This window comes from Tamandua tetradactyla, chromosome X (genome assembly GCF_023851605.1).
Source record: "Tamandua tetradactyla isolate mTamTet1 chromosome X, mTamTet1.pri, whole genome shotgun sequence".
Lineage (NCBI taxonomy): Eukaryota > Metazoa > Chordata > Mammalia > Pilosa > Myrmecophagidae > Tamandua > Tamandua tetradactyla.
This window is the reverse complement of record NC_135353.1, coordinates 48,625,294-48,650,766: the sequence shown is the minus strand read 5'-3', so window position 1 is coordinate 48,650,766 and position 25,473 is coordinate 48,625,294. Positions and strand designations below refer to the sequence as shown.

The 25,473-nt window shown below is 40.7% G+C and overlaps 1 protein-coding gene and 1 long non-coding RNA gene across 4 annotated transcripts in view; one reads left to right on the top strand and one right to left on the bottom strand.

Annotated features, from left to right (window-relative positions):
• LOC143671632 (uncharacterized) overlaps positions 1–25,473 on the bottom strand; it is a 42,383-nt gene that overhangs the window by 9,317 nt on the left and 7,593 nt on the right. The window lies entirely within an intron of this gene.
• Positions 20,806–24,003, top strand: ZCCHC12 (zinc finger CCHC-type containing 12). 3 transcript variants are annotated; one of them, XM_077146457.1, is made up of 4 exons: positions 20,806–21,019; positions 21,373–21,424; positions 21,628–21,751; positions 22,152–24,003. In XM_077146457.1, exon 4 carries the CDS (start codon positions 22,273–22,275, stop codon positions 23,479–23,481), a length of 1,209 nt encoding a protein of 402 aa, XP_077002572.1. In that variant the 5' UTR covers positions 20,806–21,019; positions 21,373–21,424; positions 21,628–21,751; positions 22,152–22,272; the 3' UTR covers positions 23,482–24,003. The 3 variants fall into 3 exon arrangements, with proteins under 3 accessions (XP_077002572.1, XP_077002573.1, XP_077002571.1); XM_077146458.1 differs by having other exon boundaries at positions 21,369–21,401; XM_077146456.1 differs by having other exon boundaries at positions 21,369–21,424.

The window sequence follows — 25,473 nt, the reverse complement described above, 5'->3', positions numbered from 1 at the left end:
CCTACTGCCACAGTTCTACACATGCACACAAAGGGCCCTGTGCCTTAGACCAGCACACACCAGGGTTACACCCCCCAGACTGGTGCACCCGCATAGCTACATCCTTTCTGGCCACCGGGTGCCCATTTTGACAAGCATCAGCATAACATCCCCAGCCTGTGCCCATACCTGACCTGAAACACATCACCATACTGAGTGCTCCACCCCATGCCCTGCTCCCTGCTGTACAACCATCCCACAAACACAAGGCCTTAGACTACTGAAAGAAATCAACTCCCAAAGTAAATCAATCAGGATATTTACATCCATGAAGACAGAAGAAGATCACTAAGCATATCACAATGCAGACAGTTATAGTCCTGCCTAATGACCAAATTAAAACACCAAAGGTGACACAGACATTAGAACAACTAATCAAAGATGTTCATACAACTCTACTAAATAAAATAAGTGGGACAGCAAATGACGTAAAGGAGATCAAGAAGACAGTAAAAGAGCACAAACATGAATTGGAAAGAATAAATAGAAAAATAGCAGAAATCATAGAGATTAAAGACTGTTGACCAAATAAAAAACATACTAGAGGCAAACAACACCAGATTTGAAGAGACAGAAGAAAGAATCAGTGATATAGAGGACAGGATAATTGACTATAAAGACTCAAAACAGCAAATGGCAAAAAAGATGGAAAAACTTGAATGGGAACTCAGGGAAATGAGAGACAAAACAAAGCACACAAATGTAAGAATCATTGGTGTCCCAGAAGGAGAAGAGAGGAGTAAAGGGCTAGGAAGAGTAGTTGAGGATATAACGGAGGAAAACCTCCCACCCCTCATAAAGGACATAAATATACAAGTCAAAGAAGCCCAAAGAACTCCAAACAGAATAAATCCAAATAGGCCTTCCCCAAGGCACATACTAATTGGTTTGTCAAATGTTGAAGAGAAGCAGAAAATCCTGAAAGCAGCAAGAGAAAAACAATCTACTATATACAAGGGAAACCAAATAAGACTGAGTTCAGACTACTCAACTAGCAACTTGGAGGAGAAAAGGCAGTGGTATGATATGTTCAAAATCCTGAAAGAGAAAGACTTCCAGCCAAAACTTTCCCCAGCCAAACTGTCCTTCAAAACTGAGGGAGAGATTAAATTTCCACAGGCAAAGAAGTCCCGAAAGAACTTGTCAACAAGAGACTGGTCCTACAAGAAATACTAAAAGGAGTTCTGCCAGCTGAAAAAAAAAAACAAAAAAGATAGGAGAGAGAGGTCTGGAGGAGGGCACAAAATTGAAGAGTACCACGAAGGGTAATTTAAAGAACACAAAGAGAAAGAGGGGAAAGAATATATAGATCTGACAAATAAAATAAAAAAGATAAGATGGTGGAATCAAGAAACACATTTGCAGTAATAATGGCGAATGTTAACGGACTAAACTTACCAATTAAAAGATACAGGTTAGCAGAATGGATTAAGAAACACAATCCAGCTATATACTGCTTATAAGAGACTCATCTTAGACACAAGGATACAAATAGATTGAAAGTGAAAGGATGGAAAAAGATTTTCTACGCAAGTTGTAACCAAAAGAAAGCAGGAGGAGCTATACTAATATCAGACAAAATAGACGTTAAATGTAAAGACATCATCAGAGACAAGGAGGACACTATATACTAATTAAAGGGTCACTTCACCAAGAAGATATAACAACCGTAAATGTTCATGCTCCCAATCAAGGAGCTCCAAAGTACATGAGACAGACATTGGCAAAACTAAATGGAGCAATAGATGTTTCAACAATAATAGTAGGAGACTCCAATATACCACACTCCTCTATAGATAGAAAAACCAGACAGAAGATTAAACAGGAAATAGAGAAGTTAAATAAGTTAATAAATGAATTAGATCTAACAGACATATATAGGTCATTTCACCCCAAAGCACAAGGTTATACATTCTTCTCTAGTGCTCATGGAACATTCTCCAGGATAGATCATATGCTGGAGGCACAAAACAGGTCTTTATAAATTTAAAAATATTGAAATTATTCAAGGCACTTTCTCTGATCACAATGGGGTGAAGCTGGAGCTCAATAACCACCAAAGAATGGGAACATTCACAAATATATAGAGATAAAATAACACACTCTTACACAACCAGTGGGTCCAAGAAGAAATTGCTAGAGAAATGAGTAGCTATCTGGAGATGAATGAAAATGAGAATACAACTTATCAGAACTTATGGGATGTGGCAAAGGCTGTGCTGAGAGGGACATTTATTACCCTAAATGCCTATATCAAAAAATAAGAAAGAGCAAAAATCAAGGACTTAACAGCAAACCTGGAGGAACTTGAGAAAGAACAGCAAACTAACCCCAAAGCAAATAGGAGAAGAGAAATAACAAAGATTAAAGCAGAGATAAATGAATGGGAGAACTAAAGAACAATAGAGAGAATCAATAAAACCAAAAGTTGGTTCTTTGAGAAAATCAATAAAATTGATGGGCCACTAGCAAGACTGACAAAGAAAAAAAGAGAGAGGATCCAAATAAACAAATCAGAAATGAGAAGGGGTGCGTTACCACACACTCTGAAGAAATAAAAGAAATAATAAGAGTATACTATGAACAACTGTACAGCAGCAAACTAAACAACTTAGGTAAAATGAACAAATTCCTGGAGACACACAAGCAAGCTACACTGACTCAGGAAGAAATAGAAGATCTCAACAAACCAATCACAAGTAAAGAGATTCAATCAGTCATCAAACATCTTCCTACAGAGAAAAGCCCAAGGCCAGATGGCTTCACAGGGGAATTTTATCAAACATTTCAGAAAGAAATAACACCAGTCCTGCTCAAACTTTTCCAAAAAATTGAGGAAAAAGGAATTCTACCTAACTCATTTTAGGAAGCTAATATCATTTTAATACCAAACCTGAGTAAAGATGTTGTAAGAAAGGAAATCTATAGGCCAATCTCCCTAATGAACATAGTTGCAAAAATTCTCAATAATATATTCGCAAATCGAATCCAAGAGCACACTAAAGGAGTTATACACCACGACCAAGTGGGGTTTATACCAGGAACGCAAGGATGATTCAACACAAGAAAATCAATTAATGTAATACAGCACATTAACAAATTGAAAGGAAAAAATCACATGATCATCTCGATTGATGCTGAAAAAGTATTCGACAAAATTCAGCATCCTTTTCTGATAAAACACTCTAAAAGATAGGACTCAAAGGTAACTACCTCAATATGATAAAGGGAATATATGAAAAATCGATAGCCAGTATCGTACTCAAAGGAGAAAGACTGAAAGCCTTCCCCCTTAGATCAGGTACAAGACAAGGATGCCCCCTGTTACCACTATTATTCAACGTTGTGCTAGAAGTTCTAGCTAGAGCAATCAGGCAGGACAAAGAAATAAAAGGCATCCAAATTGGAAAGGAAGAGTAAAACTCTCATTATTTGCAGATGTCATGATACTATACTTGGAAGACCCTAAGAAATCTACAACAAAGTTACTTAAGCTAATAAATAAATTCAGCAAGGTGGCAGGATATAAAGTTAATGCGCAAAAATCAGTAGCATTTCTATACACAAGCAATGAGCTAGCTGAGGAGTCAGTTAAGGAAAAAGATTCCATTCAAAATAGCAACTAAAAGAATCAAATACTTAGTAATGAACTTAAGTAGGGACGTAAAGGACTTGTACGAAAACTACATAACATTGCTAAGAGAAATCAAAGGAGATCTAAATAAGTGGAAAGACATTTCCTGTTCATGGATAGGAAGGCTAAATATAGTTAAGATGTCAATTCTCCCCAAATTGATCCACACATTCAACACAGTAACAATCAAAATTTCAACAATGTACTTTGAAGATTTGGAAAAGCTAATTACCAAATTCATCTGGAAGGGAGAGAGATCCAGAATAGCTAAAAGCATCCTAATAAAGAACAAAGTGGGAGGATTAACACTCCCTGACTTTAAAACCTATTATAAATCCACAGTGATCAAAACAGCATGGTACTGGCACAAAGACAGAAGTATTGACCAATGGAATCGAATCGAGAGTGCAGAAATAGACCACCAAATCTATGGTCAACTGATTTCTGACAAGGACCCCAAATCCTCTGAGCTGGGACAAAATAGTCTTTTCAATAATTGGTCATGGAAGAACTGCATATCAATAGCCAAGAGAATGAAAGAGGACTCCTTCTTACACCATACATAAAAACTAGATCAAACACCTAAATATAAGAACTAGCACCACAAAGCTTCTAGAAGAAAATGTAGGAAAACATCTTTAAGACCTTGTAATAAGAGGTAGCTTCCTAAACTTTACACCCAAAGCACAAGCAACAAACGAAAAAATAGATAAATGGGGCTCCTCAAAATCAAATGCTTCTGCACCTCAAAAGACCTTGTCAAAAAGATGAAGAGGCAGCCAACTCAATGGGAGAAAATACGTGGAAATCACATATCAGACAAAGGTTTGATTTCCTGTATATACAAAGAAATCATACCACTCAACAACAAAATAACAAACAACCCAATTATAAAATGGACTAAAGATATGAATAGGCATTTTTCTGAAGAACAAATACTGATGGCTCAAAAGCACATGAAGAGACGCTCATTTTCATTGGCTATAAGGGAAATGTAAATCAAGAGTACAATGAGATACCACCTCACACCTATAAGAATGGCTGCTATTAAACAATCAGGAAACTATAAATGTTGGAGAGGATGAGGAGAAACCAGTACACTTATGCACTGCTGGTGGGAACGTACAGTGGTGCAGCCACTATGGAAATCTGTCTGGCAGTTTCTTAGGAAACTAAATATCGAGTTGCCCTATGACCCATCAATAGCACTACTTGGTATATACCCAGAAGAGCTGAAAGCAACGACACAAACAGACATTTGCACATCGATATTCATAGCAGCATTATTCACAATCGCCAAAAGATGGAAACAAACCAAATGCACATTAACAGACGAGTGGATCAACAAAATGTGGTATATACATACGATGGAATATTTTGCAGCAGTAAGACAAAATGACGTCCTGAAGCACATGACAAGATGGATGAACCTTGAGGACATAATTCTGAATGAAATTATCCAGACACAAAAGGACAGATAGTGCATGATTCCACTTTTATGACCAGCATAAAGGTATAATCAAAGGCTTATAATACAGAATATAGATGACTTAGAGATACATAGAAGCTAGAGATGGATGAACTGTTAGCTAATGAGGTTGCACTACAATGTAAGGGAATAGATAGAAGTGAAGGTGGTTCTCTAGTGGGTCTATAAGTAATATTACCATATTGAAGATGAACAAGATTGAAAGGGGTTGCATAGACCTACATGTTCCACTGATTAACAGTAGAAATTAGTGTTAATTAGTTCTTGCAAGAATTACTTCAAAACATGATTCTTGTACAAAGAATGACTAAGTCCAGGGTACGGGGGGAAAACGGCTATTGCATGATATGAGCTATGTTCAAAAGGAAACCATCAGTGCTACCACAGCAACAGCAGAGGTAAATAATGGGGTGAGGGACAAGAGTTAAGGAGAGGTTTAGATTTCCTATTTGGTGAGGGTGTGTTTATTGGTTTTCTGTCTCTTGGTAACAATGAAATTATCTAAAATTGGGAACGTTGATGCACTGTGAACTTTGGGCCCTCTACATGATGCCCGATGACGGCAGGTGGCTGAAGGATGCACTGATGGGGAAGTAGATTGGCGAGTTATGGTGTATACTTATGAATGAAAGTTGTGCTGCTTCAAAAAGGAACAATGTCATGAGGCATGCAACGATGTGGATGAATATGTGCGATATTTGGTGAGACAAAATAAGTCAGAAACAAAAAAAAATAATGGTATGGTCACCTTTAGAAAATGCTTATAAGAAAACAGGGGCCTAGATTGTAAGCTTTCAGAGCAGACACATTAAGTCTGGAATGGTGATTATTATTCTGGATTTTAAGAGGCTGTTTTATATATATATATATATATATATATATATATATATATAAACCTGATATTAAGAGATAAGAATGAAGCCAAACAGGTTGGGGTTGAAGTAATTCAGAACATATTCTTTGAGACCGATGGAAGAAAGGTTTATTTGATCTGGAACTAAAATTTTCTGTAGTGCATAACCTGATTCAACCTATCTGTATACCTCATTTGAACAATTGAAGCACAGCAAGCACAGAATAAGAAGGAGATCCTTTAATCTTATATAGATTATTTTAATACCTGGAAACCTCCTAGAGTATATTAAGCAGATAATCAAAAACTATTGGCAAAGTTCCCTGAGGGAGGGGAGAAAGAATATGGAAGTATCAAACCTTACATCAGCGAATCCCCTGAAACTGCGTCAAACTTTAGGGACACCCAGATGAATAGGCCATGCCCTCGATCATGAGGCTTACTCTTGTGAAGCTTACATAGGTAGCGGAGAAGCTTAGAGCACCTATAGGTTTGCCTAAGAGTTACTTCTGGAGGACCTCTGTTGTTGCTCAGATGTGGCCTCAGTCTCTCTAAGCCCAACTCTGAAAATGAAATCATTACCCTCTGCTCTACGTGGGACATGACATCCAGGAGTGAAAATCTCCCTGGCGACGTGGGAGAGGACTCCCAGGGATGAATCCAGACCTGGCACTGTGGGATCAACAATTACATGCTGACCAAAAGGGGGAAAAGAAGTGTAATTAATATATCAGTGGCAGAGAGTTCAAATAATGTGGAGAGGCTACTCTGGAGGTGGCTCTTACACAAGCTTCAGGTAGACCCTGCTACCTATCATAACCTGCCAACCCCCAGCCAGGACCATTCCAGCCAATCCTAAAGAACACCTAGGGCAATACATAGATTCACAAGGGTTCCAGGCACTAGAGTAACTTTCCAGAAAGTTACAACTTCTAGATGGGTCCTTGGCCCAGATAAGTCCTGAAACCTAGCCCAGTCTTTCCAGAACATCAGATAGTTCCATCTCCCTACCCCATATTAGTGACTGCCCCTTCCAATATCAAAAATTAGAATTGCCATAGCCCAAACAACTCTAAAGAGAGGCATGGAAAGATCAAAGGTGATGGTGGAGTTATACATAGAAGTTAGGACTTAACAAATGAATATGAATGCTGAATCATTAAATTGATATCTCTTTTAGTCTCCAGTATTTTAGAGCAGCTGGAAGTAAAAACCTAAAATTGTGAAATTGTGACCCATGTCAAAGTCTGAAATATGTTCTACAACTAATTGTGGTGCTGTGCTCTGAAATTTATAGGTTTTTTTGTATATATATTATTTTCCACAAAAAAAAAAAAGAAAAAGAAAGAAGGAAAGTTGATTGTGATGATAAAAAAGTATTTACGCCCTCTAGCCTCCTGTATTCTGGAGCAAATCTGAGAGGATCGTATGGTAGCCCATGACAAACTCTGGGATCTGTCCTGTAACAACTTGTTGAAGAGTGCTTTGAGATCTACTGCTTTTTTATTTCTTTGCTTTGTATATATGTCATACTACACAATAAAAAAGTTAAAAAAAAATATTTAAAATTGGTAGAATCTGGATAAATATTACGTGGATGTTCTTTATACTTCTCTTGCAACTCTTTGTAACTTTGGAATTATTAAAAAAGAACTTAATAAAAATCCTCCCTCTTCCATATGATAGCTCTTCAATGGTTTGAGAACAATTACTACATTTATTCTATTCTACTTTACTCATTCACTCTTATTCATTTGACAAATATTGACTGAGCACTTGTTCGTGCCAGGCACAGAAATGGGCACTGTGGATGCAGCAGAGAAGAAGGTCGATTCCAGTTGCCCTCATGGAGCCTGTGGGCAGTTTGGAGGGACCTAAGGTAATCAACTTACTCCAGAAATGGTTCTAATCTTTTTAACTGTGATAGGACTATGAAGGAAATGTGGGGCGAGGAAAGGCAGGTAGGAGAGAGCCTACCAAAAGGTTCTGAACCTGGGGAATGATCCCATCATCTAAGATTCTAGGAAAACAAAGGACAGTGAGCCAAAGGGATTAACACTTTGTTAAAAATCTGTTAGCTGAAGGGAAGAATTTGCTGGCTCAGGTGAGCAGCTTCTGACAAGCATTGACAGATTGCTCCATCTGTTTCCTTAAATGTCACAGAGCGCTGAGAAGAGACAACTTGGATTTGAAAGGCAGCTGCTTAATCGCAGCTATGTATTTGTGGAAAAAGACAGAAGAGTCTCGATGCAGATGACTCACATTGAGGACTGCCTCAGGAGCCAGAGTCGCAGCTTCTTCCCTAGGGAGGACTAGGACTGTCTAATTATGGCCGTCGTGCCCTTTGCTACACAATTTTGAACTAGGGTTTAAGTCGGGCCCTGAAGAATGCTGGGAATAGAAACCCCAAGGGTTTGTCTTACAGTCTGGAGGAGAAAACTTGAGTTTTAGGGCCATACCAACATGTTTTCTTTTCCCCCAAGAAAAACAGCCATTAAATACGGGGGTGGATTTGAAGATCAAGCTTTAAAGCCTGTGGCCTAGAAAACCCTCAATGAGTGGCAGTTATTGCTCTTGTCATTATTGATACCCAGTGAGCAGGGTGGGGAACAATGTGGTAGCATGGACAGTGGTTATTTAAATACCTCCGGAGTAGAGTCTAGGAGAAGGTACAGGGCTCTAAACAGAAGGATGTGAGAACTTAGTTTTGCTTATTTTGTAGTTTTGCTTCTCATGATCACCAACTATTCAGAGTAGACTACTGAAAATCTAGTACATGTATTAATCATTAATTCATGCATTCAACAACTGTTTAGTGAGTACTTGCCATATGGCAGGCACTGTCCCAGGTGCCAAGGATGCACCAGTAAGCAAAAGAAATAAAAATCTCATATTTCTATATACCATGAGAGTTTTCCCAGTCATTTCATAACCATGATTTCATTTGATCGTCACTACAACCCAATGAGATAGATACTATTGCTTTTATCCCTGTTTTACAGATACTGAGGCACCCAGAGATTAATTAATTTGGTTGAGAGTGGCAGAGCTGGCATTTGAGCCCAGGCCTCCAGCCCATAGTTTAGTGCTTCCATAATTGCATATTTCAGAATGGCCACCAGCCTGTTCCATTCCTCCCCAGGAACTTCCAGCCTGCTTTTCTCCTCTGGCTTCTACCTTCCTCCCTCTTTTGCCCTCGATCTGGTCTGAGTCACAATAGTCTGATCAATCAGCAGGGATTTTCGAAGTGCCCAGCACTGGGACTTCACAGTGAATAGGTACCAAAGGGCCACCTGGTTCTTCAGTCATCGCCCTAATCCAGTACAGCATGGAGGGATTGTTGCTTTTCTGAGGTGCTGCAGCTGTTCAGATTTGGTTGGGACTTTTATCTGGGCACCTCTAGGTTGTGCTCTGGGTGGGTACTCTCCTATGTTCAGAGATCTAGGGCAGAGTGAGAGGAACTGGCAAATTAACAATTTTGGATACCAGATCCCTCATCAGGAGTCTACCACTGGACTTCCTCAGATTTGGTGGCCTGGGTTCCCCTGTCTGTAGTATACTCCCTCTGAGCTGGAAATCCTACCACTGTGTACCTGAAACTTGACCAGACTGAAAACCCACCATTCTAGGAATTTCTAGGAACACCCATTTACCTGGGTACAGAAGCAAGAGCTTTTAGTCTACACTGAAATGGAACATTTGTACTACAGAAAGTCCTGGTATACAAATCACTCAGGCTTTCAGACATGCTTTCTCCACATTAAGACACATAAATAGCTTAACAAAGCAGTGTTTCTTTAGAAAATTATTTGAATCCCTATTGATCAATGTTTATGTTTGACTCCAAAGCAATATAGTATATTGAAAAGTACAAGAACTTTGGAGTTAGATGGACCTGTTTACAAAACATGGCTCTACCTCTAACTAGCTGTGCAACCTTAAGACTCCTTTTCTTAACCTTTCTGGGTGTCAGTTTTTATTAAATATACCAATCCACAGGATCAGTCTATCAGTCAGTATGGTCCAGAAAAACAGGACCAAAAGGATACATATATATCTACAGGGGCCTCTTCAGGGCTAACGCTCATAATCACTGAAATGGTAACTCCTGATTGTTTTTAGGAAAATAATGGAAGCAGACTGGCATGCTGGAAACTCAGGCAAGAGTTGACTTGGTAGTCTTGAGGCAAAATTTCTTCTACTCCTGGAAACCTCAATTTTTGCTCTTAAGGCCTTCAACTGATTGAATGAGGCCCATTCATTACTTAAAATCAACCGATTGTAGATACTAATCACATCTACAAAATAACATCACACTGGCTCTGGAACCCTGGGATCAGCACCTTTCTGACCAAAGGATCTGGAGGCTACTCTTATGCAAGCTTTAGCTGGATATTGCTAACTACCACAGTTTGCCAAACCCCAACCCAAACCATTCCTATTAACCCTAGTGAACACCTAGGGTTCTATCTGAGTTTCTATGAGCTTCATGCACTAAGATTGCTTTCCAGAAAACTACAACCTCCAGATGAGTTCCTAGGCCAGCTAATTCCTGAAATGCAGAGGGGCCAGTCTCTCCAAGAACATCAACTAATTTCATCCCCCGGCCTATATTATTGACAACCCTTTCCAACATGAAAAAGTTAGAATGGGCATAGCCCAAATACCCCTAAAGGGTGGGAGAAAGATCATAGGTGATGGTAGAGTTATAACACAGAAGATAGGATTTAAAAAATTAGTATGGTGGGACATGACTTCCAGGGGTGTGGACCTTCCTGGCAACGTGGGACAGAAATCCTGGAATGAGCTGAGACTCAGCATCAAGGGATTGAGAAAAACCCTAGAATGAGCTGAGACTCAGCACCAAGGGATTGAGAAAACCTTCTCTACCGAAAGGGGGAGAGAAATGAGACAAAATAAAGTGTCAATGGCTGAGAGATTCCAAACAGATTTAAGAGGTTATCCTGGAAGTTATTCTTATGCATTAAATAGATATCACCTTTTCAGTTAAGGTGTAATGGAGAGGCTGGAGGGAACTGCCTGAAAATGTAGAGCTGTGTTCCAGTAGCCATGTTTCTTGATGATGACTGAATAATGATACAGCTTTCACAATGTGACTGTGTGATTGTGAAAACCTTGTGTCTGATGCTCCTTTTATCTACCTTGTCAACGATGAGTAGAACATATGGAATAAAAGTAAATAATAGGGGGAACAAATGTTAAAATAAATTTAGTTTGAAATGCTAGTGATCAATGAAAGCAAGGGGTAAGGGGTATGGTATGTTTAATCTTTTTTTTTCTGTTATCATTTTATTTCTTTTTCTGTTGTCTTTTTATTTCTTTTTCTGAATTGATACAAATGTTCTAAGAAATGATGAATATGCAACTGTGTGATGATATTGAGAATTACTGATTATATATGTAGAACGGAATGATATGTTAATGTTTTTGTTTGTTTGTTGTTAATTTTTTAAATTAATAAATAAATTTAAAAAAATGAGTATGACTGCTGAGTCACTATATTGATATTTATTTTAGTCTCCAGTGTCTTAGAGCAGCCAGAAGTAAAAACCTAAAATTGTAGAACAGTAATCCATTTCAAACTCTGAAATTTGTTCTATAACTACTTGTTACAATGTACGTTCAAATTTACTGCTTTTCTGTATATATCTGATATTCCATAATAAAAGTGTTTTAAAAAAAATACTGTCACAGAAATATCCAGGCTAGAGTTTGACAAAACAACTGGATATCACAGGCTATGCAAGTTAACACATATAATTAACCATTACAATTGGTTTGAAGAATAAGTGAATTAGCATATGTAAAGCCCCTGACATACTACCTGGCACACTGGAACAGTCAATGCTTATTTATTCCTTTCAAACTCTTTTGGGCTAACTGGGGAGGCAGAACGGTCTAAAGTGAAATGACAGAAATGACATTTTAAAATGCACTTCTAATATTTTAATGTATCTACAATAAATGGAAAATGGACAGCAGGCACTCAGAGTTAAATTAATGAACCTTCTAAAGACCTTTAGGAAAAAATAATAACAGACGAGAGTTGTTGAGCACACGTGTCAAAAACCATTCTGAAGGCTTTACGTGGATTATCTCCTTTAGTCCACACAATAACATTTGAGTTAATTGCTACTATAATCTCTGTTTGCGGATGTGGAAACTGAGGCACAGAGTGATTAAGAAATTTGCACAAGGTCACTTAGCTACTAAGTGGTAGATGCAAAACTTAAGACTGGATAGTTCGGTTGCAGAGGCTGCATACTTAATTACTATTACCCCCCTGTTTTAGTGCTTTGCTCAGGAACCAAAGAAGTACTTCTTTCAGGAAAGCCAAATCTTTCTTCTCTATCAGACTCCCTCTCCACCCCTACTCCTCTTTTTAATCTTAAGGACATTTAATTTAACAATTCCTTTGGAGTGTTTAGAATAAATTTAAAATGCCTGACTCAGTCCGACATTTTAACAATTCTAAATCACTGCAGTCCTCATAAACTCATGTGAATGGGTTTAATTTTAACCTTTTAACTGAAAATAGAACATATACACAGAAATGTGCATAAAGCACATATGTACATTTTAACAAATAGAAATGAACGCACATGTAACCATCAATCAGGATCAGCAATATAATATTGCTGGCATTGTAGAAGCCTTCTGTGGGTCTATTTTCAAACAAAATTCCCTTGTTCCCTGGAGTAACCAATATCCTAAATTTGTGGTAATATTTCCTTGCTTTCTGTCACTTTTATAATCCCTGAGGGCATATCTAAACAATATAGTTTAGTGTCACCTGCTTTTTTTTAGTGTCACCTGTTTTTGAGTTTTATATAAACGGATCCATATCATATGTATTCTTTAAAAATTAAAAAAAAGCTTTATTGCAATAGCTCACACTCATAAAATTTGACCTTTTAAGGTGTACAATTCAGTGGTTTTTAAAAACATATTCACAGGGCAGGCCACGGTGGCTCAACAGGTAAGAATGCTTGCCTGCCATGCCCGAGGACCCGGGTTCGATTCCCGGTGCCTGCCCATGTATAAAAAAAAAAAAACATATTCACAGAATTGCATAGCCATCACCATAATTTTAGAAAGTTTTCATTACTCCAAAAAGAAATTGTGTAGCCATCAGCAGTTACTTCCCATCATGGGACCGGGGCTCTGGCCAACCACTAATCTACTTTCTGTCTCTAGGTATTGCCTATTCTGGACGTTTCATTTAGATGGAATCATACAATAAGTGACCTTTTGTGTCTGGCTTCCTTCACTTAGCATAATGCTTTCAGGGTTCTTTCATGTTGTAGCATGAATCAGTACTTCCTTCCTTTTATCTGTTTATCAGTTGACAGACATTTGGGTTGTTATTACTTGGCTATTATGAATAATGCTGCTATGAACATTCTTATACAAGTTTTTGCAAAGACATATGTTTTCATATCTATTGGATATGTACCTAAGAGATGAATTGTTGGATTATATGGTAAATCTATGCTTAACCTTTCGAGGAAATTCCAAACTGTTTTCCAAAGTGGTTGCATCATTTTACATTTCCACCGGCAAGGTATGAGTGTTCCAATTTCCCCATATCTTCGCCAACATTTGTTATCTGTCTTTTTATTAGAACCACCCTAGTTGGTCTGAAGTGGTATCTCTTTGTGGTTTTGATTTGCATTTCCCTGGTGGCACATGATATTGAGCATCTTTCACGTGCTTATTGGATATTTGTAAATCTTTTTTGGAGAAATGTCTATTCATATCCTTTGCCCATTTTTCAAACTTTTTTTTCAAACAAGTTTTATTGGCATCTAAACACAAAATTCACCCAACACTGAAAGGTATTTTAATATTCATATTGTTTTTTCTATTTCACTCACTGCCGTATGAGGAACAAATCACAAACACTTACTTTGGAGAAACAGAGACCGCATTGTAGATTTTTCAAAATCACTTTCTAAAATCTCTGTATTGTGTTCCTCGAATGTCTAGAGCTAGTCTTGCATAAAATATCACAGCTTTGTCTATTAGCTTGAAATTCTGCAGCAGCCTAAAGATATGGATATGATATACCATCAATTGCTGTTTTGAAATATCTATTACCATATCCATCTTAATCGTAGTATCTAAAAAATTCTTCTTCCCATAGGAAGTTTGGGGCAAGCTGTTATTCATTTCCTTGAAGTTAAAAGAATCTGGGGGCAACATTTATATTTTATCAGAAAAAAAATTTTTTAAAATGCTTACCTACCATGTTCATATTAAGAATAAGGTCTATAGAAGTTAGTTGTGCAATTATTTTAAGAGAAAGATGAGCATGAACATCAGATTAACTTAATTCTGGCAGACAAAAGTGAACAACTATGGTCCAGTTAGCCATTAATCTATTACAGAGAGATGACAACTTTACAAAAGCTATCTTTACCTACTGAGTGATGATAATGTCCCCTCTTGCCCATTTTTAATTGGCTTTTTTGTCTTTTATTTTTGAGTTGTAAAAGTACTTTACATATTCTAGATACAAGTCACTTATCAGATATATGATGTGCTGTGCTGATTTGAAAGGATGTATGTACCCTAGAAAAGCCATGTTTTAATCCTAATCCCATTTTGTAAAGGTAGCTGTTTCTTCTAATCCCTGTTCAGTATTGCATGTTTGAAACTGTAATTAGATCATTTCCCTGGAGATGTGGCTCAATCAAAAGTGGTTGTTAAGCTGGATTAGGTGGAGATGTGTCTCCACTCATTTGGGTGGGTCTTGATTAGTTTACTGGAATCATATAAAAGAGGAAACATTTTAGAGAAAGAGGGAGATTCAGAGGGAGCAGAGAAGGACGACATAGCCACAAGAAGCAGAAAGTCCACCAACCAGTGACTGCTGGAGATGAAGAAGGAAAACACCTCCTGGGGAGCTTCATGAAACAGAAAGCCAGGAGAGGAAGCTAGCAGATAATGCCGTGTTTGGCATGTGCCTGTCCAGATGAGAGAGAAGCCCTGCCTGTATTCACCATGTGCCTTCTCACTTGAGAGAGAAACCCTGAACTTCATCAGCCTTCTTGAACTAAGGTATCTTTCCCTGGATGCCTTTGATTGGACATTTCTATAGACTTGTTTAAACTGGGACATTTTCTTGGCCTTAGAACCGTAAACTAGCAACATATTAAATTCCCCCTTTTAAAAGCCATTCCATTTCTGGTATATTGCATTTCAGCAGCTAACAAACTAGAACGTATGCATATCTTGTCTGTCATTCCATGAATTGTCTTTACACTTTCTTGACAAAGACACAGTTCTTTGATGTACAGGTTTTACATTTTGTTGAAGCTTAGCTTAGTTTATCCATGTTTTCTTTTGTCATTTGTGCTTTGTTATATATTTTTAAATGTGTCTCCTTACATATATGTATTTCTATATCTATATATACACTGATATGTGATATGTATATCATAGGGAATTTGTTTCACAGCATTTGGGGGGTACATGGGCCAGTGTGTAACTTAATTTTCAATCATAAAGGTATTTTCTAGTTATCTTTTTATTATTGATTGATAACTTATTTACATTGTGATCAGATTTCAATTATTTGAAATGCGTTGAAACTTGCTTTCTGGCCTATTATATGGTTAAATGGTGTAAATACTCTGTATGTGTATTCTACAATTGTTGGTTGCATGTTCTATTCATAGCCTATTACTTCAAGTTATTAATCATATTATTGAAAAATTCTATATGTTTACCGAGTTTTTGTCTGTTTGATCACTACTGAAAGAGGTGTGGTAAGACCTCTCACTCTGGTTGTATATTTGTCTATTTTTCCTTTTAGCATGTTCATTTTTCTTTTACATATTTTGAGGCACATATAAAGTGCATAATAATGCAACTTTGTTATACTTCCTAGTGAATTGAATCTTTTATCATTATCGAATGACCCTCTATATTTCTATTTTTTTTAACAGTTTAACATTGTTTAAATTAAGAAACAATGTACATCAAAAGAAAGTGAAAAGACAAAGCATAATGGAGGCAAGACAGTTGTAGCAAATAAAACCAAACAAGTGGTAACTCTGTGGAACACACAAATACCTTCTAGGGATCAATACTAAAAAAGCCTAATTTTTAAAAAAAAGCATAAACTCTGCTAACAAGTAATTTACAAAGGAAGAAACATAAATGGCAAATAAACATATGAGGTGTATTTCTAATAATGCTCTTTGATTTCGTCTGATACGAAAAATGCAATGTGAGTTTTTTGTGAGTTATACAGTAAATACATGATGTGTCTTTCTCCATCTATTTCCTCTCAATCTTTTAGTACCCTTATATTTTGAATTTGTCACTTGTAAACAGCATGTAGTTGTATTTACTAATCCCATTTGACAATATTTGCTTTTTTTATTGGAGCATTTAACTCATTATATTTAATAAAATTATTGATATATTTGGATTTAAAGCTATCATCTTATTTTGTGCTTTTATTCATTCCATCTATGTTTGTTTCTTCTTGACTTTTTTTATTATTTAATTTTCTCCATCTCTGCTAGTTTGGAGATCTACATCCTGTTACTATTATTTTATACCTTTTTTTTTCGCATGGGCAGGCACTGGGAATTGAACCTGGGTCTCCTGCATGACAGGACAGAATTCTGCCACTGAACCACCATTGTACCGCCCATGTTACTATTATTTTAATGGTTACATCCTAGTAATTACTACATGCATACTTCCCTTATCAAAGTGTACATTTTTAAAAACTTTTTTGTTGTGAAATGTAACATATAGACAAAAAAGCAATAAATTTCCAAGTACACTTTAACAAGTAGTTGTAGGGTGCATGGGTGGTTCAATGGTAGAATGCTCACCTCCCATGTGGGAGACCTGGGTTCGATTCTTGGACCATGCACCTCAAAAAAAAAAAAAAAAAAAAAAAACCCAAGTGGTTATAGAACAGATTTTAAAGTTTGGAATGGGTTACAGTTCCAGGATTTTTTGTTTTTTCTTCTAACTGCTCCAACACACTGGAGCTCAAAAGAAATATCAATATAATGATTCAGCAGTCATACTCATTTCTTAAATCTTGTCTTCTCTGTTATACTCCTCCTCTTTTTTTCTTCTTTTTTTTGATAACTAACATTATATACAAAAAAGCAACAAGTTTCAAAGCATATTGCAACAATTAGTTGCAGAACAGATTTCAGAGTTTGGTATGGGTTACAATGCCATAATTTTAGGTTTTTACTTCTAGCTGCTCTAAGATACTGGAGACTAAAAGAAATATCAATATAATGATTCAGCAATCATACTCGTTTGTTAAACCCTACCTTCTCTGTATAACTCCATCATCACCTTTGATCTTTCATCCCACTCTTTAGGGGCATTTGGGCTATGGCCATTCTAACATTTTCATGTTGGAAGGGGCTGTTGATAATATGGGATAGAGGGATGGAACTAGTTGATGTTCTCGAAAGGCTGGCCTCTCTGCATTTCAGGACTTATCTTGTCCAGGGACCCATTTGGAGGTTATAGGTTTCTGGAAAGTTACCCTCGTGCATGGAACCTTTGAAGAATCTTACATAATGCATCGGATGCTCTTTAGGATTAGTAGGAATGGTTTTGCTTGGGCAAAGTATTAATTTAATAAGTACCTAAATCACTTCTGATATGTGAGGCCCTTAGAAAAGTTGAATTCCATATACACCTCTTCTGATGTCTTTTCTTATTGTACAGTACTTTGTTTTATTAAAAAAAACAGAATAGATCTTTTTATATGCCTTCTCCCATAAATATTCACTTATACTGCCCAACTACTACCACTTTTCTTGCTCTTCATTCCTTCTTGTCACATGTCTTCTGAGATCATTTCTTCCTGAAATATGTCCTTTAGAATTTCCATTACTAGCAGCAAGCTCTCTTAGCTTTTGTTTGTCTAAAAATATCTGTATTCCACCCTCCTGTTAAATGATATTTTCATGGATGATGCCACCCTTGGCATACCAACTTAATATGGGCAGGTTCTCATAAGCATTCCCTTTGGGGCTTGACTTGCGATGGACCAAAGCCAGAGTGTGAAGTACCTGTATTCCCTCTTCTGCGCTAGTGGAATAACAATGCCTATCTCAGCAGGGTTGCTGAGACATAAATGAGATAATGGAGGGAAATTTCCTGGTACAGAGGAAGTACCAAAGGGTTAGTTATAATGGTTTCAACTGAAAGCTTTAGTTCCTAACCTTCGGGTTTTTAAGGTTTACTTGTCGCAATTGGAAAATGTGACCTCTCTAGAGCCACCAGAGCCTGAATCCTTATAATTGGAAGCACCCCACCCATACCCCCACACAAACCAGAACTAAAGCATGCGCAGCTCTAACTGGAGCCAGATTAGCAAATGCTCCTCCCAGCGCTGCACGAAGAGACCCTGGATTTGTTTTAATAACCTAACCCAGGCACTTTTACGGAATACCTTTCTTTTCCCTCTTTTTGTCAGATCTCTGAGATCTATTCTTTGCCTTTTTTTTATGCCATCAGGTCCAACTGCAGATCACTTGGCTTAGTGATGAAGCCAATTTAAATACAGAACAAGAATCTGCTGAGGCGCCACGGTCAGATGTCATGGGGCTGGGAATCAGAAGCAAGCGTTTGAAGGAAACCGACATGTTACTGCCAGCATCTACCTGTGACTGTGTGACATGAGCAATCTGTATTCTTTCTACCTCCTACATACAATATCCCGACCCCCACTGCTGCTGCGGCTACCACCACCATCAAAACCTCACTGTTCCATCCACAATCCTCAGATGGAAGGCATTTTGTCTCCGAATGTGGTTTACTTACTCCAAGAAATTCTGGGCATTGGGTTGGAAATAAGAAGGAAGAAAGGAGCAGGTGAAGTACTTTGGCAAATCCACAACAGCTCAAGTGCGTCAGGTTTTTCACTTGCTTCCAAGTATCAGGAGTCAAGAACACGCAGCAGTAACTCCTTTGTCCTTGGGCAGTTCACTTGTGCAATGCCTGCCATTCAACCCTCCAAAGTCCAGCAGGGGTTTCTAGCCACACTCTACATAAAGGAAGGAAGACGGGCTCTCCCAGGACCAGAACTAAAGGAAAAAGGAACAGGTTTCCCGGCCAGGGACTTCATGGCTCATTCACTCTAGACAGCCCTGCATGCCCTTTCTGTGGAGTTGCACCTTTTCTAGGGTCAGTGATGGCAAATTCAGCAAAGGAGAAAGGCTTTCAAGAGCTCGCAGAAGCGTCGCCTAGCAACCTATTCTCGAGCTGGGAAACTGAAGAGCTACTTCAGTGGCCGAGTGCTGTGGTTTGGGAGTCTGGTCAAATCGGGTTTCATTTCTTCATCGTCTTTCTCCAGGACAATTTGAAGGATGACAATGTTAATGAAGAAAGAGTGTAGGGGAGTTGTTCTTAACCATTTCTGTGTCCCAGACCCATTTAAAAAAATCTATGAAGCTACGGAATCAGAAAAATATACAGTGTCTATATAAGTTTCCTTATATATTTGTTAGAGGCTGCTCTAATAAATTACCATGAACTTGGTGGCTTGAGACAATAGAAACTTATTCTCTCACAGTTCTGGAGACCAGAAGTTCAACGTGAGTTTCAATGGCCAATGTCAGGGTATGGCAATGTCTCATTCTCTCAGAGGCCCTAGGGGGAGAATCTGTTTCTTGCCTCTTCCAACTTCTAGTGGCTGTCAGTATTCCTTAGCTTGTGGCCATATCACTCCAATCTCTGCCTCCGTCTTCATACTGCCTTCTCCTTTTCTTTGCATATCATATCTCCCTCTGCATCTGTCATAAGGACACGTGTGATTGGATTAGGACCCACCTGGATAATCCAGGATAATCTCCCACATCAAGGTCTTTATCATCACATCTGCAAAGACCCTTTTTCCTTATAAGGTAACACAAGTTACAGAGATTAGGACCTGATCTTTGATATCCTTGAATTGACATTATTTAGCCTACTACAGAGTACAAAATCTTTGCATACAATTTCAAGAAGATCATGGACCCCAGGTAGGAATCTCTACTCTGGAGTTGCATCTCACCATAAATATGCTGTGTACAGATACATTGGCTGTCGGCCTATTTAAAATTACCTTCAGCATAATGTGGTATTTAGAGCAGTGATTCTCCAACCTCTGTACAACTCGGAATCAACCACAGAGCGGGTTAAAAATACAAAATAGAAAATCACACCCCCACCTCTAGTCCTGGTTAATCGGAATTCCCTAGCGGCGGGGCCCAGGAATCTGCCTTTCTAACAAAGTCCCCAAAATGCTTGTGATGCAGCCAATCTTTCAGACATACTTCAGTGAGTACCAGTTAAGAGGCTTAAGTCCCCTCTAGTTAATAGACACACTGCCACTTCTGTGCAGACTCTGTACACAATCGGGGCTAATTTTTTTCCTGCCTTCCCCCCTATATAAAGATGAAGAACTTTTATCGTTCACTCGATTTCAATCGCAAGTCGTGTTTAAGGCACCCAGCCTCAAAGCGCGGAGTTGAGGCCAAGGGAGAAGGGAGGAATTGGGGATGGAGTGTGGGCGGGCGGGTGAGGGGAGGAGAGCCATGCAAACTCGCCGGTACAAGGCAAATTAACCTAGTGGGCGAGTCTGAGCTGCACTTGATGCGCCACGGGTCTGCTTGGCTCTCTCAGAGCGCACAGTAGCATAAGGCCAAAGGCCGCTGTGGAGAATCCTCCCCCGCGCCCAGCTGATTGGTCGCGGCGCTCCGCTCGTCACGCTCTTTTGTCTCAGTGGGCAGAGGCTAAAAGCAGCGGCGGCTGCCGTGGGAACGGCGCTGCCTCGACTTGGTTATCCCTCGCCCGGCGGCGGTGCGAAAAGGCTCGGTCTGGCAGCCCCACGTCGCTTAGCAGCCGAGGAGACGCTCTCTTCCTCTGCAGAGCCGCAGAGACTAGAACGCAGAATCCGCAGTTGTCCACCGCGGAGCATCCGCTGCCCACCAGCGGAGGACAGGTAAAGAAAGGGGCCGTTACGGCCCGGCTCGGAGAGAGGTTGGAGACGCCCCACCAGGACTGGGCGGTTCCCCGCTTGGGAACTGGATTACCGGGAGGCAGGGGAAGGAGCACTCCGGTGGCCGAGCTGCATTTGCGGGCGGAGGTAGGGCTCGAATGGATGCTGTCCAAGGGGTAGGATTTGCCTGGATTGAGGCGGGAGGTGGGGACATTTTCAGAAGGGCTGTGGCGAAGGGCAGGAGGAATCGCAGGTTGTCTGCCGCGACCCTCCCCCGTCATGCCTCTTCTCATCTCTTCCTGGAGAGGAATATGTGGGTGTGCGTGTCCAACTCCTTTTCCGTTTTCCCAAGGCAGGCCGTCAAAGCCGAATCCGAACTTGAATTGTGCGTGGCCGATTGCAGAGCTGGTAGGCCGACGGTTTCCAGGGGGAAAGTAGTAGAGGGGAGGGGGCAGCGCTTTGCCTAGCAAGCAGGTGGGGAGAGAATTTTCTTCCCGGTGACAGCGGAGGCGGGGGAGGGGTGCCGGGGGAGGGGAAAGGAGGGAGGCGGGGCGGGGTGAGTGTTGAGGCTACTTCTCATTCTTCCGTCCCTGCCCTCCGCGACCGCACAGGTTTGACGGGCTGAGGACCCGGGTGGACAGAGATTCACCACACTCCCAGGCGAGCCTTCTCACCCAGCGCATCAATCCGGAGGCTGCAAGTACAAGAAAGGCGCGCGCTGGTTCCCGAGCTTACGTAAGAATCGGAGAAATGACGGAGAAAACTTTGGGAAGGGAGTATGGTTGAGGCCGCGAGGTTAACGAGATCTTATTTATTCTCACAAATCGGTGAGGTTAGACCATTGCGCTCTATACTGAGAGCCCAATATTGGCCCCACACACGATGCCACCTAAAAGGCAAAGCAACAGTTGCCATCCCTCTGGGAGAACTGGCGGTAGGGGGATGGATATGGCTCAGAAAGGTGCTCCACTGAAGCCTAGTAATTGTTAGTCTCCTGCTGGTTATTTTTAAAGCATTGGGCAGATATAAAATGTACTGCAGGGCATTCAGGAGGGCATAGAATGCGGCTGCAGACGACTTCCCTGAAGCTCACTACCTTATGGACACCCCCCCCCCTCCTTTTCTCCCTTTACAGACCCTACTGAGATACGAGGAAGGCAGAGCCCTGGGAACATTGCTTTGTCGGTTTCTCCTGAGAGCAAGCTTTTCCGAAAAGCCTGAGCATCTTGTATTCAGATAGGCGATCACTGTCAGTCATGGCAAACATCATTGCACGTGTGGGTAACAGCAGGCGGGGGAATGCACCCCTGCCACCTTGGGTCCATTCCATGCTGAGGTCCCTGGGGAGAAGTCTTGGTCCTTTAATGGCCAGCATGGCAGAGAGAAACATGAAGTTGTTCTCGGGGAGGGTGGTACCAGCCCAAGGGGAAGAAACCTTTGAAAACTGGTTGATCCAAGTCAATGGGGTCCTGCCAGATTGGAATATGTCTGAGGAGGAAAAGCTCAAGCGCTTGATGAAAACGCTTAGGGGCTCTGCCCGGGAGGTCATGCGATTGCTCCAGGCAGCCAACCCTAATCTAAGTGTGGCAGATTTCTTGCGGGCAATGAAATTGGTGTTTGGGGAGTCTGAAAGCAGTGTAACTGCCCATGGTAAATTTTTTAACACCCTGCAGGCACAAGGAGAGAAAACCTCCCTTTATGTGATCCGTTTAGAGGTGCAGCTCCAGAATGCTATTCAGGCAGGGATCATAGCTGAGAAAGATGCAAACCAGACCCGGCTGCACCAGCTCCTTTTAGGGGCAGAACTGAATAGAAATCTGCGCTTTAGGCTTAAGGATCTTCTCAGGATGTATGCAAATGAGCAGGGGCGTCTTCCCAGTTTCCTGGAGGTTATCAGGATGATAAGGGAGGAAGAGGATTGGAATGACACTTTTATTAAACGGAAGCGGCCCAAAAAATCTGAGTCAGTCATGGAGAGAGCAGCCAGCCCTTTGGCATTTCAGGGTCCCCAGCTGACAGCGATTGGCAGTGCTGACTGCAACGTGATAGAGATAGATGATACCCTGTATGACTCAGATGAGGATGTGATCCTGGTGGAGTCTCAGGAGCCTCCACTTTCATCCTCTGGATCAACTCCCCCCGGATGCAGGGCCAGACCTCATGATCATGGGCTGGTCATTGATTCCCCCAATGATTCCCAGGCCCAATCTCCTTCCACAAGTGCTGGTTTAGGATATAAGAATGATGGTCCTGGGGATAAGCGTAAGGCCCGAAAGCGAAAATACACAATCCGCTGTTCATATTGTGGTGAGGAGGGCCACTCAAAAGAAACCTGTGACAATGAGAGCAACAAGGCCCAGGTGTTTGAGAATCTGATCATCACTCTGCAGGAGCTGACACATACAGAGGGGGAGGGCCCAAAAGAGGCCCCTGGGGAAAACAATGACTCCTCTGAGCCACAGTGAGATGCTGGCCCACAGTCCTAAATGAACCCTTACCCACATTCACAGTCCAATGATGGGAAAATGGGGGAGGGGTTCTAATTGCATGAATTTACCCACAGAGCAGCTTTCTTTTGGGGTGGAGGAGAAAGGGTCATGGATACCAGCACAGTGGAGGGGGATGGCTGGACCTTAGTCCTTGCTCCCTCCCCTACCTGCCTAAGGGCCTCTTTTTTTTTTTTTCCTGCGTGTATCTATTTTCTTGATGTCTTTGTTCTCTTTGTGAAAGTGGTATACTTCCTTGATGAAACTTCATACAATAAAGAAAAGTACAAAAAATAAAGTGAGAATTAACGGAAATCCCCTACCCTTATATAACCATTGTTAGTTCTTTGATGAGTGTTCTTCTAGATGTTTCCCTCTACCTGTGTACCAAATAAATATATGTATAGATAAAAGTGATCAGATATAAGTGCTGTTCTATATGCTGTATTTTTTCACCAAATAATATATGTGTGGGCTTCTTTCTATGTCAATAAATATATATCAGCATCTACTTTAATGTCTCTGTGAGTGATATCATTTTAGGAAGAAGTAAAGGAAAAAGAAATAAGGAAAATACATAAAAAGCAATAAAGAGGGGGTCATGCCCTGAAGTAGGGTTGGTGGGGTTTTTATTACCTCCTTTTACAGATGAGGGAAAGAGAAAATGAAATGGGCTAAAATGGCTCTCAAAGGTAGAAGGGGAGAGCCCCTTACCACAACTGACCTGCCCCCTAGGTCATACAGTCAAATCATAGCACCCAGCGGTTGACAATGCTTCAGTGCTTTCTTCTCTAATGTATCCAGAGGATTCTGATGGCCAGAGAGTCAGGTGCTGAGATATTAGCCTAGAATAGGGCTCCTGTTCACTCTGGGGAGGGACAGCTCTCCCTTCTCTGGGTGAATTCCTTAGACTGTTGGTGCTGCTTCAGGACAGCATCCTGGTCACAACAGGACTTTACCCTCTGCCCCTTCCCCATTTAAGGTAAGGAGAGAGCAGCTACTCATGAGAATTCAGCACCAGGAATCTCAGTTCCTGATAGCCCTCAAGCCTCACCCTGTAAACCCTAAAGCTACATGCTAGAGAGCACAGGCAGCCCAAGGACTCCAAGCCAACCCGCCCCCACCCCAATAATTGGGAATAGCTGGGGAGGATGAAAAGCAATCTAGTTGCTAGAGTATGTGGAGGAACAGAGGAAATAGAAAGCAGAGAAGGACCTTCCTAGGAACCTGCCCCTCAGGAAACTGCCCCTGTCTCATCACCTGGTCTCATATTGGAGGGTGATAAAAGAGAATATGTGTAATCTCAGCCCATGAGAGTCCCCATGTCTCCTGTAGGTGCACGAGTCCCTATCCTTGTGAGCAGGACAAGGCTGTAGGGGGATTATTTCATTTTTAAGGCAGGGGGTGGAGAGTAAAATAAATGAGCAGATTGAGGACCTAAGGGAGTTTGTCACACAGGAAATGGGGACTCTAGAGGGCTGAGAGGATAGGGTGTGCAGCAGTGGGAGAGGATGTGTCAAGGGAAAGGAAACAGAGCTATATGGGTGGGGGAAAGGGGGCAAGTGCACAATGACCAGGGGGACTCATAGGCTGACAGGGATGGGAAGCTTGGTAGGAATCCTGGACCCCAGAATATCACACAGAACTCTGGAGCTGTATCGTTCCAGAGAGAGCACATTTTCAGGGTCCCAGGGACAGGTGTTGGGGTTCTAACTATGCTAGGAGTAGATGGTCTGCTCAGTAGGGATAAAGAGGGTGCAAGCTGTTATTCCCAGGGAGGGTTAGAGGCCAGTTGCTGCAAGAAACCCACTGCTGCCTTCACTGGACTGCCATACTCAGAATCTGATTTGAAGTGCTTCTCCTTCCAGAAACACCTCATCAGCTCCTCCCTGGCTTCTTGCTCCTGCTCCATCCATGATACCACAATCTGATGTTCTAGGCTCCAGTGCTCTGCTCATCACTACCACCATC

What these genes read in the sequence shown, in the direction of transcription:
- ZCCHC12 (XM_077146457.1), top strand. Translation starts at nt 22,273, where the DNA reads ATGGCAAACATCATTGCACGTGTGGGTAACAGCAGGCGGGGGAATGCA.